We start from the raw sequence: 19280 nt of genomic DNA, 5'->3' as shown, positions 1-19280 counted from the left end.
TGGATAAGTACCAGCTATGTATAATAGATTGTACAGATTATACAGGACGGGCGTTAGTTCTGGACTACAATGTTTTTAAACAATTGGAAAGATGCCATCAGGATCAGGAGACTTGTAGTGTCCAAATTATTTAGTAATTTTCTAATGTTTTTTGCCGAAAAACTACAGGAAGCATACAGTGTTCGAATTCCAGTATGCGATTTCCGTTGTCATTTATGCAGATGTTTGACGAAAAGAACGATGATAGGTCAGCTTTATCTTTGGTTGAAGTAATAATAGTGAGAGAGAGAGTGACGGAAATGCAGGTGAGCATAAGTTACATCCAACAACCTTGGAAGGCACTGCTCCTATTTGGTCAGGAGAAAAGTTTCTGGTTGGCCTTTATGAAATAAACTTCAGATCTGCTGATGACTGTTTTGCAGAGTTCTTGAGACAAGCCACTAGAAAGCTGAATTTTTATTTTTTCTACTGCTTTGATACACTTTGGTTTGAACCAAGGCTTGAAAAGCAGATTAGGATTTTTGATAGGATGGAGGATGAAGGCCGCTCATGCCGGTGAAGATAATTTCTGATTCGTTCGGAGTAGGTGTCAGGATCGTGAGCTGAAGCAACAGTCATAACCGTGGAAAGGAAGAGTAGAAGTTCCAGAGGTCATCCCATTTGACACCTTTGCAGTACCAGAGGATACTAGGTCAGGAGTGGTTTGAGAAAGGGCATTTTGTGCAAGAGTCTTGCACAATATTATGATCTGAGTTGCCAAGAAGGGAGGTGACCTCTATGATGTATTTGAAAGTAGGACTGATTAAAAAAACATTCAGAGTATTGGGAGAGTGAAGAGAGTTATTAGGAACTCATGCACGTAGATGTACGATTTGCTTTAGATTATTGCATATGGCAAAGATCCCTGCATCTATTCCAGCTTGCTCGGTGATGTTGGAAAACTGGAACCAGTTGGAACTGCGACGTTGAGGTTGCATAGGAAGATGACCTCACTATCTGGATGGCTGGACCGCAAATGGTTCAGTGTCATGGAGAAGAGATCTGAGTAGTTAAGTTTGGAGAACAGTCTCATCATCTTACAACGTCTGATCTGACAAAGGCACAGGTGCCATCCTTGTGGCAAAAAGAATTGTGAAGCGTATAATTTCGACATTGGAAGTGGACAATAGCGGATGTAGATGCTATTTCGGCTTGGAGAAGAGTAAGTCTAGTTTGAATGACTGAGTGATGATGAATGTCATTCATATTGATGTTAATGTCACGGCTGCTAGTAGACATGTGTGATTTTTTTAATGAGGAGATACTGGTATTGTTTGTATATTGTGATACGTCTTTTTGTTGGGATTAATATATGAGAGAGAGATTCTTTTTTGTCATAGTGTCATAGTCATTTTGTGCAACATTAATATTACTTTATATCAAACTGTTTCGGTTCCATCATAAGTTCCCTATTAAAAATCTTATCAGTAATTAAATCATAAAATGCAATAAACGGTTACCACCTTTCATTCCAATAACAAGAATGTTTATTATAAAATTGGTTACAATATAACAGGATATAATTGGTTGTAATACACTAGTGTCCAAAATTTCAGGACTAACACTATTTCTGAAGATTACAACTGCAAATTCAGACGAATCAGCTTGTGGAAATTTGTATAACTGTCTATTTCGAGTAGAAAGCTGGTGCACATTCAAATTTTCGAATCGCGCGCAAAGGGATCACGAGGTAGCATTCAACAGGGTAAAACGCAAAAGGCTGCTAAGCGAGCTGTGTTCGAAGGAAGCTCTTTTCGTGAAGGAATAAAGTTGCAAACTAAGAATGTATTGTAATGTCTCAACGACATAATCTAGATCAAGAATTATTGGACAGATGAAAGAAGGCCGCAAAATTACTGATATTGCCAGAGTTTGGAATTATAAATAGCTTTGTATCCAGGCTCTGGTAGCATTTCATCTGTGAAACGGCATTTGCTTTCCATAGATCTCCAGAAGGACCACTACAGGTTATGTTCTATTTGACAAGGGAAAGTTTTTTCTAGGCTTTTTTTTTTCTCCTTTTCCAGCCAGTTAACAAATTACTCTCTCTGGCACAAGCAAGTAGAGTTTCTCCTCTAGGAAAATCAGGATTTTAACCCCATAACGCATGAAAATAGACAGTATGCTGACGCTTTATATGATGGTGTATAGTATTACAGATCACGATAGCTATGATCATTGATAGCCTTGAATCAGCTATCAGTAATAGTGAAGATTAGAGCTTGGTAGCCTCCAGATCTTCAGGATTATTCCTTCTACATATGCTGCTTTAAACACATTTAATGTAGCACTATGATATAAATGAAACTAACTATTCATCCTTTGTTTTCCATTTAAATCCAACCGCTCACTAGTCCTGTTTAATTCTGTGGAGAGCAGCTCTATTGAATTTTATTTAAAGGTTTTGAGAACAATAACCTGAATGCGAAGAAGATTCAGAGAATGAAAGTTACAAGCCATCCATTTTGCAATGTTGAAAATGATAGAAGAAAAAGAATGTCAGCTAAACTCATTTCCTGTTTTCCCTCGCCTGTTAAGGTGGTTTAATCCTCTCTGCAAAGTGTATTGTGACTATTAATTGCGTGTGTTCTTCTTGGATTGCCTGTTTTTTTTTTTTTTTTTTGAGGGGGGAGTTGAAAAACACGAGTTTCCAGGAGAGAAAATAAACAAAACTTTTCCATCTCCCTAGGAGACTGGCTAACTCGCCTTCGGCTGAAACGTTCTGATAAAGGTTCTTCACGTCCTAGACAGGATTCAAACCTAGGTCTTTCCAACCAATGTCATCGTCGAAACCAAATGAACGACGATGGCTCTCTTCAGCTAAACTCTCTTAAGTTCAAAATAACACACAAGAACCAGAATGAGCACTGCCTATAAACTTTGCATGTGTGGAGACAGTGGCGCACTCAGGATTTAATCTTGGAGGGGGACGAGTACTCAAGATTTAATCTTGGGGGGGACGAGTTGAGTAGACGATTTGAGAATACACACACCACGCATTGCATACGAGCTATGACTGAGCATCTGCAGTGATCGGCAATACATGATACCATGATCTCTGGCCCAGCTCGGGCAAACAAAGTACCGCCCGAGCACTACTTCGTTCGCCTTGCGTTTACAACATTGTGACCGCTAATTCATATGTAGTATAGAAACAGAAGAAACGACACAACATTTAAAAAAAAAAAAAAAAAGAATTTTAATTAGGAAAAGATTTTTGGAAAATTTTCTAGTCTTTTTTCTTTTTTCTTTTGGGGGGAGCCAGGGCCCCCTTAGCCCCCTCCTGGGTGCGCCAATGTGTGGAGATAACACGTCGATGAAACTAAAAACAAATGACATGTGCGACTAAAAGGGTGAGGCATTACTGGAAATTAATTTTTGTCATGAAGATAGGAAGATTAATGTTATAAGGAAGGGGGATGGAAGGAGAGGATATGATTAATCAAATTATTTAAAACAATAAAAAAACGTTATCAGTAATAATTGAATCGGATACATGAAATACTTTGCACTCTTAACTGAAAGGTTATTAACATATTAGCTTAATGATATTACACTCAAATAGTTAACTTGAAAATGTAATCTTTATTTTACTTTACATAAAGTATATTGTTCTAAAATAATTCTGATTTCTTACCAAATAATTTGTCGATGTTCCTTCTTCCCAACCAAGGATTTCTCCATTTTCATTAATTAACACTAGTCTGGATATTGAGGCACCACTGATTCATATATGCAAAACAAGATTACACTATGTTTATTTTGCTAATGTAATAATATTGAAATATGAAACAAAATGGTCTTATATTACGCATCTTTACACATACTGGTAAGCCACATATCATGAGCATATTAGGAAGTAAAAGACTTCTGACTTATTTAAATAAATTAATATACTTCACTGTATTTAAATGTGTATTCTTAACATGGGATGGAACGATATTCCAAAATTTTTGTATGGAACTGTTGCACTCCATTTCAGGTAATAACCAATAGCATATTCATTATGCTCAAATAAGCATCAGGATACTTTTTTTTTTAATGAAATATATGGCTGTGTATATTCCTGCGTCACGTGTTAATGGATGCAGGCTTATCGTTTAAAACACTGAAGGACTACATCATCCAAAATCAGCTAAGCAAGATTGCCATGCAATGAAAATGTGAATGCCAGCCAATAAATGCACTGGAAGGCCCAGAAATTAATATTAACGACAAAAGTGTGCTTGCAATATGTACAGAAATCTCTGCAGTAAAACCTGAAAGCGATCAACTTAGGAAATCAGAAAGCCTATAGGGAGACAAATTAATAGTAGGCAGGTACAACGGGTGCACAGGCCCCAGGATGAAGGGGGGGATAGGCCTGAATTGGGATGTCAAAAAATAATCAGTATTATATTTTCCTTTTCCAATTTTAAATTTTGCCGCCATGGGGGCCGATTCTGTAACATTTTTGATTAACCGATCTATTTCTATCGTATTTGTTTTATTTTTATGTTTTTTTTTCAAAAAAAAAAGGGGGGGGGGGATAAAATATTGCAAAGGACTCATGAAAAGCTAGTTACAGCAACGGTAGTAGTATGCACATCTCAGAGCTAAATAGCCCGTGTCTACAGAAGAGCAACTGTAAATAAATAAATCAAAACATTCAACATTACGGCGCTCTGTAGCGTAATTGGAAGAAAGAGGGGACACTGTTGCCTCTGAACTGAAAAACCAGTAGTTCAGTTCCCACAGTGACAATAGGATCTTTATATGAACTTCAAGTTAGCAGATCTCATACAGGGATAGCGCGGTTTTTACTCCCAAAAAGCTGCGTTTTTCATTCCTCATACCGGTAAATTGACCAGAAAATATATCCAATTTACAAACAAAAAAATACTATTAATAGACTGTAGATGTCGATGTGTGTGTAGATAGACAAAGGACCATTCTGTGTGCAGAGAGTGAGCCTGGAATGCCTTCCCATATGGAGTCCTTTGCAGCGTCAGGTAATTATTATTACACACAAAGGGCGTTGTGTAGGCATGCGCATGATATCGCTGCTCCCGTTTTTTATACTTTTAAAGTGGTTCCAACTCCTGTTTTAATTTGAAAGTGTTCCCAAGTAACTCTACTTGTCACGCCAAAGACAGTAATATAAAATTCACCGAAATCGGCTAAGAAGAAACCAAATCTTGAAGTGTTGAAAAGTGAACAGAGTGGACCACGGTCAACAATGAGCGAAAAACAAAGGATGTCGCCATCTTTACAATCACGCCATAGTGCTCAAGGGAAGAAATGTGAGTCATGAAGTTTTTCAAATTCCTGGAGGATTTTCGTCCTACAGAAATAGTACAACCTCTACGAACTGCAGTAGGATTCTACACTTAAAATGTCCTGGCCCTTCCAACTACTAACCGCGATCAATCTTGCTTAACTTTTTGCGAGGCATTAGTAGCAGAGGCTCTACCAATTAACCAACGTTTGTTGGCTAATTTAACCAACCGTGCAGACCACGCTGTAAAAAATTCGTGCCTGATCCATAGAGCACTAAACGTCAGGGATACGGAACGAAGAATCACGTTTAAATCTTTTCCGATCAGATCGAGTTAGTGTTGGCGTAGCGGGTACCTTAAAAATGTCTTATATCTGGTTACATCATCCCAACTGTGAAGTTTGGTGGCAGAGGTAATTCTCCAACGCTGTTTCTCTTTATACTAACTCGGAGTTCTTTGTACCTGGAAATATATGCTGACGGATATGAAACATTTCTGAATGATACAACGTTTCCATTGACAATACTACAATAAATGGCAATGCTGAAACAAACCTTGACATGTAAAGATAAGTCATTTTGCCACTTGACTAGGCCTTGGTAAGACCTCACTTGGACTACTACGCCTGGTCTCCAGGATTCCGTGGTAATTCTGATACAGTGGAGAGAGTGCAAAAGAGAGTGTCAAAAATGATATCAGGATTGTGGAATACAGATTATGAAAACAGATTGAGAATATGTAGTCTTCAGATACTAGCAAACAGGAGAAGGAGGGGTGTATGATTGAGACTTACAAACTTCTGAAAGGGTGATACAGGATTTTAGTAGAGGGAATTTTTCATTTTATGGAGGATGAAAAAAATAACGCGAAGGCATCCATGGAAGTTGAGAATGAATGCTTCAAGAAGGGGGTTAGGGCTAAATTTTTCTATCATAGAGTAGTGCATGATTGGAATGGATTGCTGTTGGATGTTTTGTGTACAAGTAGCGTGAATGAATTCAAGAACAGGTATGACAGTGACAAGATATTATTATTATTTCGGGCTACTCCAGGGAGTCCTTAGACTCATCGAGGGAGGCCCTAAACTCCATGTCCACACAACTATTTGACATTCTCACAATATCTATCACACCTTGCCTTGAACTCACTCACTGTCATAGCACCCACAACAGACTCTTGCAGCTTATTCCACTTATTTACCACTCTAATAGTAAAGAACCCAGCTCTAACACCCCTGCTAACCACACTCTTGCCCAGCTTCCATAGGTGTCCCCTAGTTCTCCCACCAACAGTCCTGATCTTAAAAATATCCTCTGAATTAATCTTATAGAATCCTTTTAGCAATTTGAATATCTCACTTTTCTGCCTATCAACTAGTTTCTGCAACCCACAAATCTTCAACCTGTTCTCATATGGTTCATTCCATAGACCTGCTATCATCTTAGTCACTCGCCTCTGGATCCTTTCCACCTCCTCCCCCATCAAGAAGGTATGCTGGTGCAAATAGTATGGCTTTGCTTGATAAGTTCCTGACTCCTCTGACTGGAGATCTCTCTTAATAATACACCATATCAACTGTAGGCATTATTTCGACATAGCATGAGTTAAATGTGGATAAACTTGAGTAAAATGAATAGTGTCTCGATTTCAACCCAAGAGATCACCTTTCGTACAAAAGGAACGTCTGGCGCATTCCATAATAATGCATTGACTGATAGTCATGTTGAAGGAAGAATGGTCAAAAATACCTGATTCATTATCACAAAACTGGTGGAAGTATATCTGGGAGAGTGAAAAGTGTAAGGTCAAAGGAGGATCCACACGTTATTGAGGTGTGGATTTAGGTTTGTTTCAACTATTGGCTAGACCAATACATTTCAAAGTGGATAACAAATGCTAATGGTCGATTAAATTTATGTGTAATACAGAAATCTGAAAGCTAAAAATTGCTGCTTGCTGACAAGAAATTTAACAATAAAATAACATCATCACAAATAGTGAATACACAGGGGAATAAAAAAAATAAGCTAATGCCTTTTTATTCCCGTATATAGGAGCAGGCGAGGCAGTTTAGGCCTATCTAACTTTTGGAGACTGAGTGGCAGTTCAATCTCCACTGATACCCAATCAAAGATAGCTGGCCCAAGGCTATCACTAATTAATCGGCACGCAGTGAAGAAAGACGGCTCAACAAGTGTCGCCATCTAGTGGTCCCTTACGCTGGTATTTAATGTCTGAAATAATGTGGGTTCTACGGTCGATTTTCTTGAGTTTACAGGACGAAAAACTCCAGTTTCCAGGAGAAAAAACCCGCTTGCCTGTGCCAGAGATCGACTAACTCAGGAACTGTCGGAAAAAAGGATTAGAAAAATTTCTTCTAGTCTCCAACTAGATTTGAAACAAAGAAGTCTTCCTTCGTGCGGTCAAGCACGTGGTGTGCAAACGCCACATCTACTGAGTTACACAGGCTCTCTGAATACACAGGAACATTGTTAAAATTTCAAGATACTCTTGGTCATCTTTTTTTTTTTTTTATAATACCAAGCCTGGTAATGGTGTTATGATAGAGCAAATAAGCATTCATTTTGGTTTCATTATTTATCACATTCAGTTTTCGTATCTCTTTCTTTCGAAGATGCTGCATCGATCAATATATTTATTGCGTTCTTCTGGCGTTTTCTACATATATACACCGCTCTTAAAGAGGTAGATGAACACCGAAGTGTGAGCAACAAACAGCCATGGCACCAACCTTAAATAGATGTAAAACCTCCTTTCAATGGGAATTTTCCATTGAAAAGAGGTCCAAAAGGATTTCCCAAATTCACTGGGAATTTTGAACCATTCTTCCTATAGGCCTATAATGAAGTCCTAGACTGTTGTGGGGGCGGACGTCCCCTGACCCCACCCGACGCTCCAATTCATCCCACAGATGTTCAATATGGTTGAGATCAGGGCTCAGTGGAGGCTAGTCGTGTGGTGACGTTCATGTCCACAAACCACACAGTTACTGTGTGCACAAACCACACACTTTTGATATGATGCATTGTCTTGCTGAAAGAGACAATGGTCAGTTACGTAGAAACGCCACAAAGTAGGAAGCACTGCATTGTCCAGAATGCTTAGATACCTCTCGGAATTCAATGTTCGTGTCACCACAAACAAGGGTCCAAGGCAAAAACAAGACCATACCATCACACCCTCACCTCCGTATTTCACAGTTGGAGTTATGCACTCCCGTAAGAGACGTTCGCAGAGCATCTACCATACCTGTCCATCTGCTTGGTGGATTGTGTAGTGTGATTCTTCGCTCCATAACACATCTTTAGACTCCCATGTCCCGCTGTACATGCTCTTTGCACCACTGAAGATAACACTGCATGTTAGTTTGGGTAATGTGGGCTTGTATATTGTGGTCCTACCATGGAAACCCATGTTGTAAGCCTCTGTTCTCAATGTTTTTGTGCAGATTAGTGTTTCAGTCGATGCCTGGAACTCCGCATTTTCCTTTTCGGGCGATTAATGGCGGTTTTTACATAATTGTCCTTGGCCGCACAACTATGGTCACGTTTGTTGAGTGTAGTGGTCGTTCACTGGGGGTAGCACTTGCAGTTGACTCCCCTACTCTATCATCTCAGTATGGCATCATTGATTATTGATCTGGGATGGCCCAATTTGTCAACAATTTGCCGAACATATAGGCCTGCAACATGGCACATATCACAACGCCTCTTTCAAACTGCGTCAGTTTCCTTCTTGCAACCATTTCATCCGACAACAGTTGCACTGACTTCAGAGCATCATATTCCTCCAATTTATACCGGCTGCAAACACGTGACTCGTTTCATGGCACGATGTACCTTGCCATTGGGGGTGTCGGTTGACTTCTTTCCAAGCAGTGTATGGTTGTCTTCAACACCGGCTTTGCTTATCTTTTATCTCCCATTCAATATAAGAATACTACCTTTGATTATTTATTTTATCTCCTGTCCAGTTTAAGAGACCATTCTATCGTGTAGAATCTATTACAGATTCAATTCGAAAGATGCAAAATTCATTTCTATCTTCCTTTTTTTAAATATAGTTCTACCATATTAGCCACCATTTACTTTAAGAGATACTGAAGATTTTGTAGTGAACTTATTTAAGATGACATCATCCGAAACGAACAGAGAACTGAGCTCAGGATCTACTTTCTCCATTGTTAATGTTTAATATCGTTTTCACAAAAGCAACTTTACTAAATGTCGAAGGGTATGTGCAGATATAAACAATCCATAGCTTTATTCAGAGAAATTAACACACATAGTTTACCTCATTCGACTATAATCCACCGTGACACAAATTGCTACTTTTTAGCAGAAAGTTGGTACTGTGCTCTATTCTTTTAAAGCATTCGTAGATATCGCCAATACTTCCACTTCAAGTTTATTCGAAATGTATCTGTTAATTCTGCGTTTATTTCTCGTTAATTCTTTAGATCAAGCAGTTCTATGCTGGGAATCGTGATGTTCCGATGATGTTCTGTTCAAACCACGCGTTTACGATCACTACTTTGTGACATGGAGCAGTATCACGCTGAAGGGATACCGACGGGCATCATAACAATGCCAAGCTTCAAACCTAATGAAGCAACTTCCCTTCCTCCTCTTTTCATTCTGTCTTTCTTTAGAACAGCCTTCATCCTCAAAGACTACACCCTTCAGCTGTTAGAGGAACACATCAAGTTTTCCTTCTTTCTTTCCTGACTATCAGTCATACACTAAGACAAACAGATTTAATCCATACCAGGAAAAGCAACTGCGCATTACACTGATATACCTTCAAACTTTGTCGTTAGGATAACACACAAGTAAAAAATCTTAACCAAAGATTTTTACAATCGATGCGCCCTTGGTCCACACCAATCGACGATGTATACTTCTTGTTGTTCACAAAGGTTTGTAGCCTATGGCTGCAAGCCATTATTTTTCCCTAACTGAAAAAACAAAGCTATCTTCTTTAAGAGAGTGGGCGACTATTAATCAGTGCCATTGAGAACTATTGAACTGTGCGACTATTGAATTGTGCCATTGAGAACCTGGGAATACATAACTATTACAATACGTACAGAAATTTGTTCCAAAAATGAGATCTGACCATCATTTCCCTCTGAAATGTTATTAACTTTTTTTTTCACGTTCTAATTGTTCGGTGTAATGACCTAGGAAAGAACTAATGACCACTATTGACCATAAGATTTCCATATTGCATAGATGCATCATTTTCCCTGCCTATGTGCCCCACAATCTTGCTAGGATAAAATAAATCAAACAATTGTGACGAAAGAGCGTACAACTGAATTTACAATTAAACTCGAAACTTCTATAATTTTATCCGATGACTTGGAACAATGGGCGATGTGAAATGTTTATCCCTTCGATGTGCAAAGGGATAAACATTTTTATATAGAAGTGCTTGCTATGTTTTCGTCATTCCACAACTATTTGAGATAAACATCTGGTCCTGGCAACCCTTATTTCCACTGAAACCTGATTGTTCTTTCCAGTTTGTCATGAACATTACTTCTTAATGTCTACTCATGTATGCATGTTGAATTCTTGCTAAGGAATTGGACGAAACAACTAAGGCACTAGATGATTTAATGTTTGTCAATGAGCGTGTTTTCTTGTGGATAAAAGCCTTTATTTCCGAAAGGAAAGGAAACTTACCATCTTCATATGCGACTGTTTTCCTTCACTAAATAGCTTCAAATATTCTCAAATCCAAGAATTCGGAATTTCCTGGCACCCTAAATGCGGGAATTATAGAATTCCTACATTAAGTTTAATTTTACATTTTAAGAATAGTACAATGACAGCTCTTCAGCTAAACAAAATCTTCTGACCAAACTTTCTTTAGAGTTGTGGCCATCATAAAAATTTTATGCTTCTTTATTTGAGGTAGAAGATAACTTAATCCAGATGACTTAATTTCGAACAGCTTTTTCCATTTCCAGAATTGAAATGGATACCCGGGTATATTTCTCTGGGATTTTTAACTCCTAATGACCTCATTCAGTAATTTTGAAACACACCATGTATACAGAATATCCTTATTTTCAATCTGGTTTTACAGTCTTCATCTCTGATTCCTCTTTTGGCATTCTTAACACCATTTCTAAAATTTAAGTTGCTTCCCAAAAACATTGCCGCCTTCATGAAGTTTATATTATGCTCTTCTCATGAATGTTCTTTGACAACTTTTTACAATTAACTTAATAATCCACGGCTCTTCTGGCTAGGTCCCGATTAGCTTTCATAACCATTATAGAGTATTAGGATCAAGTTGTTGGTCTTATGCCTAATAAAAAATAAATATTTTTTTTTATTTGTAAATTGCATGTTGTTTTTTTCAGGACCGCAAAATATCTCACCATATTTTGCGGGACACTATGCATACGAATGCAGGCCTCCAAATTTCTTGAAAAAACAAACAAACAAAAAAGAACCTAGAAATTTTGGGGACCAAAAAACTTCGTCTTTTGTTCTTAGTATGCATACGTTCACTTCACATTTTGGATAGAAAAATAAAAATTATAGACATAAAAATATATTATTTTATTGTAAAAAGCAGAAGAAATCTGGAGTGTTGTGAAACAACGGATGCCACAGAATCAAATAATAAATGAAAATCTAATATTGTGGCCAAACGAGAAAAAGTTAAGCAGAGTACCAAGAATTACAATTATTATAACTATGCTTACCATTTGGACATACAGGTGTGACCATATGTATGTATAGTACGCCCACAGATACAAGACCCTTCGACACTTCGGCGCATGTCAACAGAAGGAGAATCCATTCCGATAATAGGGTAATCAATTGGTATTGTGGGATGAGTTGTTTATTATTACACGTCGGAAAATTAACTTCTCTTTTATGATCATTGTAGTTTTTAAAGTGGTAACTATTTTGCTTGCATAACAGTTGGAAAATTTTACCTATAAAACACGTGATTTCGCGTGTTGTTGACCATTCGTTCATCGCCTTATTTCTTTCTCCCCTTCAACACGAATTGACTCGTCTTGGCAGTCTGCCAACGAGAACTCTCGTGATGTAGTCGGACCAGACAGTGCAGTTATACAAACAAAGTTCCATAGATACCTTCAAGGTGTAATGAGGAACTCTATCCTTTTGAAAGAGGTGAACGCAGAGGAATGGGAATCTTTAGGAATTCACTTGCATTTAAATTAACCAAGGCTACCTTTCAGATAGCTAAACAGAAAGAATCTTATGTTTGTGTGAGTGAGAGAGAGAGAGAGAGAGAGAGAGCATCAGTTAGAAAGACAATTTCTGGAATGCTAAATGAAATTTAAGAAATCAAACTGTGTAATCAAATAACAGTGTGTTAAAAGAGTTAACAATTAAAGAGTTGATAATAGGAAAACAAAGGTATTAAGATTTAAAACCTGAAGGTAACTAATAATGTAATTAATATCATGTAATTATTCACTGTTAATGACCATGATAAGTAAATTCACAAAATGAATTACTTGTAACAAATAGTAATATCCTTAAGGAGGTTAAAGTATATGTAAATATATGATGTATATATCTATTTATGATATATTTATTTTTACTACTATGTATTTATTTGTTATTGGTTTAATAAAATATATTCAGTGGAAGTGACGCTTGCGACCTCTGCGCTTGATCGCTCGAAGTTAGACTTAGGTTCAAGTCTAGTCGCCGACTGGAGGAACTTTTTCCAAGTTTATCTTCGACCGGTTCTCGAGTAAGTCGATTTCTGGTACTGGCAATCGGGTTTTTCGTCCTGTATACTCATGAAAATCGACCGTAGTATCCATATTTTTTTCAGACAGTAACATATCCTACTAGGGTTAGGTACTAAGAGATGGCAGCACTTGTTTGCAGGTTACTTCATCAGTGGCCGCCTATAATTAGTGATAAACATGGGCCAGCGATCTCTGATCGGCTACTGGTGGAGAATGAATTGCCGATTCAGTCTCCAAAAGCTAGATAGGGTATAAAAGCCTCGCCTACTCCCTATAAGGCAATAAAAGGCTGATTTTATTCAAAACGAGCTTTGAGTTTTATTCAAAAGTTAAATTTTTAGCTATTTCGTTTTCAAGCGATATAATTGTGTCGACAAACGTTCTTCACAAATACAATAAATTATATTTGTAAATAATTGTTCACAAGAATATAAGCATATATACGCATAAGAATATAAGCATAAAAAAGTGGTTGTCTAGGTCAGTGTTTCCCAAACTTTTCCTACGATGGAACACTACAAATCCTGAAATTTTAATGGAACACCTTGGTTAGTGTCGAGTATCATCGGTCTCGTATTCAATGTAAAGCTAAACGCACACTATCGCCGAAGCAGTATCGCATCGCAAAAATGCGACAGCGCACACTACAGACGTGCCCGGCCGCATCGCATCGCACTGACTTTGCTTGCGACCGCACGCTTCTTAAGATAGATTTTCCACCGTACTGCACTCGCGCTTGGAGATGTCGACAACCGCGAGCGGCTGAGTCAAGAGCAGCGCGCATTGGCCTTAATAGCACACTCCACAAGCAAAGTGAGGAACGCCTGATTTACAAACATGTTTGAACTTGTCGCAGAATTTAAAACCATTCCAGGCTAATATAAATTTTGATAATTTTTCACGGAACATTTATTCACTTTCCGCAGAACATAGTTTGGGAAACCCTGATCTAGATAAACGCCTGGTGATTCCAGTCTGTGAGCTGTTATTATGTGTTGATTGTTACGTCACTCCAACTCCGACGCCCGTAATTGCCACCACACAAATCTAATTTTAAAATGCATTCGCATTTGCTTTGTACAAAAACGCTATTATAAACCAACGGAATTTATGAATTTTTCACACTGATGCAATCGCAAAGGCCGCACATCGATGAAGCCCTTGTTCTTCTGAATTCGGAATGAGACCGGTCTCATACGGAGGATGCAACTAAAATTGAAAACTCCGAAAAAAGTTTTTTCGCTTCTTGGAGAGATTTGAACTCTGGTCTTTCAAACCAAAGGATTTTGTCGAACTTTATTTTTCTCTACATTCTCAAAAAAAAAAAAAAACGCCTGTTGATTTACTTGCGGTAAAGTTATTTTTTCCTGGACTTCCTTATCCATGCTGAGTTTATCAGTTATTTTTCTATTTTTGTAGAAAAATTCACGATATGGATTTTATAGATGAGTTTATTGCCGATTTATTCAAATTTTGCCATATTCACTAAAATATGGTTTTTGTTTTCACTCTTTCACTTGTTCTCTAATATTTCTATATTTCAATCTACTTCACCTCTAACTAAAAGTTCCTGGATTGAGTCTTTTTTGATTCACTAAGAATGCTCTTATCAACAATAATATAAATTATACTTTTTTCTCGTGTGAATAAATTCACATTAAAACACTTTGTACTGGCATGATATTAGTAATAAGCATAGGGGTCCAATGCTGAAGAAATACGCCAGACAATTACCCATTATTATTATTATCATCTCTTTTATACCCTTCCTCCAAATGTTGCATACTCATTTCTCCAAGCCTTGAAGCCATTTTTATTTTCAATAACCTTTTTGTAGTTGTTTTGAACCAGTTTCGCAGTTGCCTATCTAAAAAAAAATCCCAAAGAACTTATTTCCTCCAATGGGAATAAAAGTCCTAATTGTACTGATTAATTTCCTTTTGCCACATTCCTCTTTTCCACTGGTTGAAACTGCTTCTCCAAAAAGTTTATGTTCGTGTTTAATGTTAACCACCACAATTACTTTCAACCTTTCATAATGAATACTGTATGAATAACTCATTGTTGTTAATATTTAAAAGGATCCCATCTGTTTCAATTCTCTTTCTACATCTCCCTCTCCCCTCCATCACAGTACTTTGTAATTTCTATTCGTTTCATTTCGTTTCAACTGATACTTCGTACACTGATAATGCCAATAATCAGTTCTGTTAAGGTTGTTCAGTGGCTAATTTATGCCGTTTGTTCAAACTAGACAGATAAGCTGCAGCTGGCATATTCCATGTTTTTCAGGCCTTACAGAATGCAGTTGGGCGGCTAAGCGTCCAAACTGCCAGTCCATCTGCGTTCTTTCACAGTCCTAGATGTAGCTAGGACTGTAACTAGATTTCTAACTAGATGCAACTAGATTTCTCTGCTACATCTTAGATGTAGCAGAGAAAAATGAATATTGGACAATGCTCCACATCTTGATGTTATAAAAAATAAAAAAAAAATAAACTTTCAACATCTTGATGTTATGTTTGTTTATGTACAAAAAATTATCAAATAAGAAAGACTGATTTCTTATTTGCGACATGCATATCAAAATCTGTAGATATGCAGTCATTTGGAGAAGGTCATTAATATTGTATATAGAAGCATAGCATGCAAAGATAGGAGCTTTACTTACAATACCCTAGCAGGCAGTTAAGTTTGAGGAGCACATGTAAGAAGCTTTTATAAGAAGTCCGATTAAAAATGCTATGGTGATAAAAGGAATGTTGCCCTTGTTATCTCTAAGGATAATTTAAGATAAACGCTATGAAAAGGTTTGAAGAAACTTTTTTCATATAATTTGTCCACGGGTAGGCGATTGATTTAAACAAAAATATGCTCTTGCATTGATAATTCATATTAGCAATCATTAAAGGTCAACAAGTAGTAGAGACCGAATGTAAATACATTTTTCCATTATTCTGGAAAGGAATGAAGCAAGAACATTGAACAGCAACTTGCTATGGAAACACGTGTCTTCTTTCTTAAGCTACACAATAAATACTAGTAGAACAGAAATCTTAATGACAAAACCAGACAACAGGCTGCTATTATTCTGCTTATACTAGGCGCGCTGCTATTTCCCTGCTTTTTTCGTGAAGCCAGGTGTGAATTTTTGTTATTTCTTGAAAATATAATTATTTTGTTCACAGAGCAATATATATATATATATATATATATATATATATATATATATATAAAACAGTAAATATGAGTTTGCATCCTTTCTGTTCACTTTCATGAATAGTGATAGCATAGGACTTAGAAAAACGAGGTAGTCAAAGTGTAGACGCGCGACGAAGGCTATTCCACTGAGGAGTCGCTTAAGAAATTGTATCGGGAAGTAAAAAGACGTAATGAGAATTCTGGATGATAAAAGACCAGAGAAACAAAAATCGGATTAAATAATTTCGTAATCACTTTTTATGTTTTTAATGTTTTGATTTAGTTTTGTTTAAAAATATATTCGTATAAAAACTATTCCATCCAAGAAAAAAAAAAAAAAAAAAGGAAAACATTTCCTTCCGAGAATATTGCTGTAAAGTATTCTGTTAAGTGTTGCGTTTACATTATTCACAGATATTTTAAAGATTCTGGAAAAGATCCTTTAAAATTATTTCAAAGATTTAGAAAGCATTACTTAGAATTACACAGAAGGCAATGGCAGAAAAGTGTACTACGTCCAGCTGCGTGTGTTTTCGGACCAGTTTGCTTTGCTTAGGTTCTTTCCAACTACAAGACCAATTCATCTCAGTTGAAATGCTCATAAAGTTTGCTTATTTTCTATAGGGAATTTGAAGTCCGGTATTTTTCAATCCAAAGAAACAGTAGTTCTTCAGAGTGCGCTACGGAGGCGCCGTAGGCATCGCTTATTATGGAATTACTTGCAAGAGGCAGGTATGCAAATCAGTAAGGTCATCTGAATCAATCATTCATATCAATGAAGGCTACCCAGCATAAACTTGACACATTCAGGAGTTTTTTTTTTTTTTTTTTTTTTTTGAAGTCATCCATATCACGTTGGGTTTTGGGTATAGCGAAAGACTGATGGAATAGAACTTTTCCTGACGCAGCTATATGGCGGCGCTCATTGTTCATAACTACAGTTAAACAATTAATTGCTGTAATTTTCGCAAATTTCAAGAATGTCTCCAGTCCTTGTTTTGGCTATTATGAAGAGTTCCAAACCCGAGTTTCCCAGATAAAAAGTCTGCAAACTTTGATATTTGCTAATTCACCAATGTTAGTTACAGGAAGAACTAACCTTCTCGCATATAAATAAATAAATAAAATTATTTAAAGAAAACATTTAAGTCTGTGCGAGTTTTTCTGATTTTCAATATTTACCTACTTAAATTTCATTTGGCTTTAAAATTCTTTTATAATACACAGTATTATAAAAATGCCTAGTATAGTATTCTCCCTACACACAATTTAAACGATATTAATAGACTTGTAATTTCATTATTTAACAAATGTCGAATGTTCCTCTCTGGAGGCTAATAAACAGAGCTATAGCATCTGAATCTCGTATATCCAAAACTTGACCAATTTATGAGGGTTGTTTGAAAAGTTTGGTAGATTTCCAATAGACGGCGACAATTCATTCATTCATACCAGTCTCGGCACGAATCATCCTTTTCATGACCCTAGTAAAATTTTAGCCACGTGTGACACGTAGTTCTCGTTTGGCAAACATTTAAAATGACCGTGTTCGCATTTTTCATAAAAATGGAGAAAAACGAGTTTCGTGCAGTGATAAAACACTTTTATTTGAAGAAGTGGACATCCGTGTAGATCAAAGCCGAGTTTGATACAGTTCATGGGGACTCTGCACCATGTCATTAAAGACTATTTATTTTTAGATAAATGAGTTTAAACGTAAGTCCATCGAAGATGAAGCGCGCTCTGGACTGAGGTCACTACGAAGGAAATGATTGACAAAATACAATAAACCCTCGATTTAAAGGACAAAATTTCCGGTCCGTATGTCACATGTGAAAATTAACACCATGTTAAATTTTAAAATGCTTTTAACCAAGATTTGCTTATAATTAAATTAACAAGTTATTTTTTGATATTAAATTCCTGTTAACAAATTTTGGCGAATAGACCATCGTATGTTGGAAAAACACTGTAGTAATTTAGCCGCCATAAATGAGTCACTGCTCATAAAACATGTTCGGCGAATGATCAGGACGTGATCACATCAATCGGACTGTAATTGGTTCTTTTGTCGCATGGCGTGACTTTCTGCGGCAGTTTTATTACACACATTTTCGTAATTTTAGGAAGTTAATTATAAAAAAAACAGCACAATTCAAAAGTTCAAAAAAAAAAAAAAAAAAACTTGATAGTTTTTTCAAAGCAGGTTACCTAAACCAAGCGCCTCAACATCGAACATTAACTTCACATTAACTTATCTAAAAGTGTGTGTAAAACAATTTTTTTGTTATTAGTGCTAATATTGATAAAATTGCAGTATAATGTTACAGATATTTTTATTTTAAAAAAATAGCGATTTAACGGTCACCCCCTTAGTCCCTATTAGTACGTTAAATCGAGGGTGTTTACTGCTGTACGTTGAAGACCGCTGAGTGAAGGTGCGTGAGATTGCTGAGATTGTAGGCATCTCCGGTGACTTATTAACTGTCGATCATGCGAAAAGACATTTCAACGCAGTGTTTGGCGGTGTTTAATCGCAATTCGCAGGATTTGTTGCGTCGATTCGTGACTGTAGGCGAAACTTAAATCCACTACTACACACCTGGGTCCAAGCAGTAGTCAAAACAGTGGATAATGTTCGGTGAAAGAGCACCGAAAAAAGCGAAGACCGTTTTGTCAACTGGGAAGGTGATGGCCACTGTTTTTCGGGGATTCCCAAGGAATTATCATGATAGACTATTTGGAAAAGGGTAAGACAATAACAGGAGTCTATTATGTCATTGTTGGATCGTTTAAAAGAAGAACTGAAGAAAAAAAGGTCAAGATTGGAGCACAAAAAAGTCTTTCATCAACACAATGCACCGTCCTACACATCGGGCGTTGCAATGGCAAAATTGCACAAATTGAGGTTCGAATTGGTTCCACATCCACCATATTCCCTGGACTAGGCCTCGTGTGACTTCTTGTTCCCAAACTTGAAAATTTGGGGTGGGAAAAAATTTTCT

General features: G+C 37.0%; 1 protein-coding gene across 3 annotated transcripts in view; it reads right to left on the bottom strand.

Annotated features, from left to right (window-relative positions):
• The window catches only part of LOC150107258 (N-acetyl-D-glucosamine kinase-like), a 235193-nt gene that overhangs the window by 190432 nt on the left and 25481 nt on the right, over positions 1-19280 (bottom strand). For 2 of the 3 annotated variants that reach the window (XM_090391104.1, XM_090391105.1), the window contains one exon: positions 3677-3761. The exons of the other annotated variant lie outside the window; for it this stretch is intronic. In XM_090391104.1, the coding sequence (XP_090247230.1) occupies positions 3677-3761 (85 nt within the window). The remainder of the gene's footprint in view (positions 1-3676; positions 3762-19280) is intronic. 3 annotated transcript variants of the gene reach the window in all.

Source organism: Typopeltis vanoorti, chromosome 4 (assembly GCF_054136105.1).
Source record: "Typopeltis vanoorti isolate ZY-2024b chromosome 4, IOZ_Tvanoo_1.0, whole genome shotgun sequence".
Taxonomy (NCBI): domain Eukaryota; kingdom Metazoa; phylum Arthropoda; class Arachnida; order Uropygi; family Thelyphonidae; genus Typopeltis; species Typopeltis vanoorti.
Note: the sequence above shows the minus strand (reverse complement) of the source record. Positions and strands in the feature narration are given on the sequence as shown.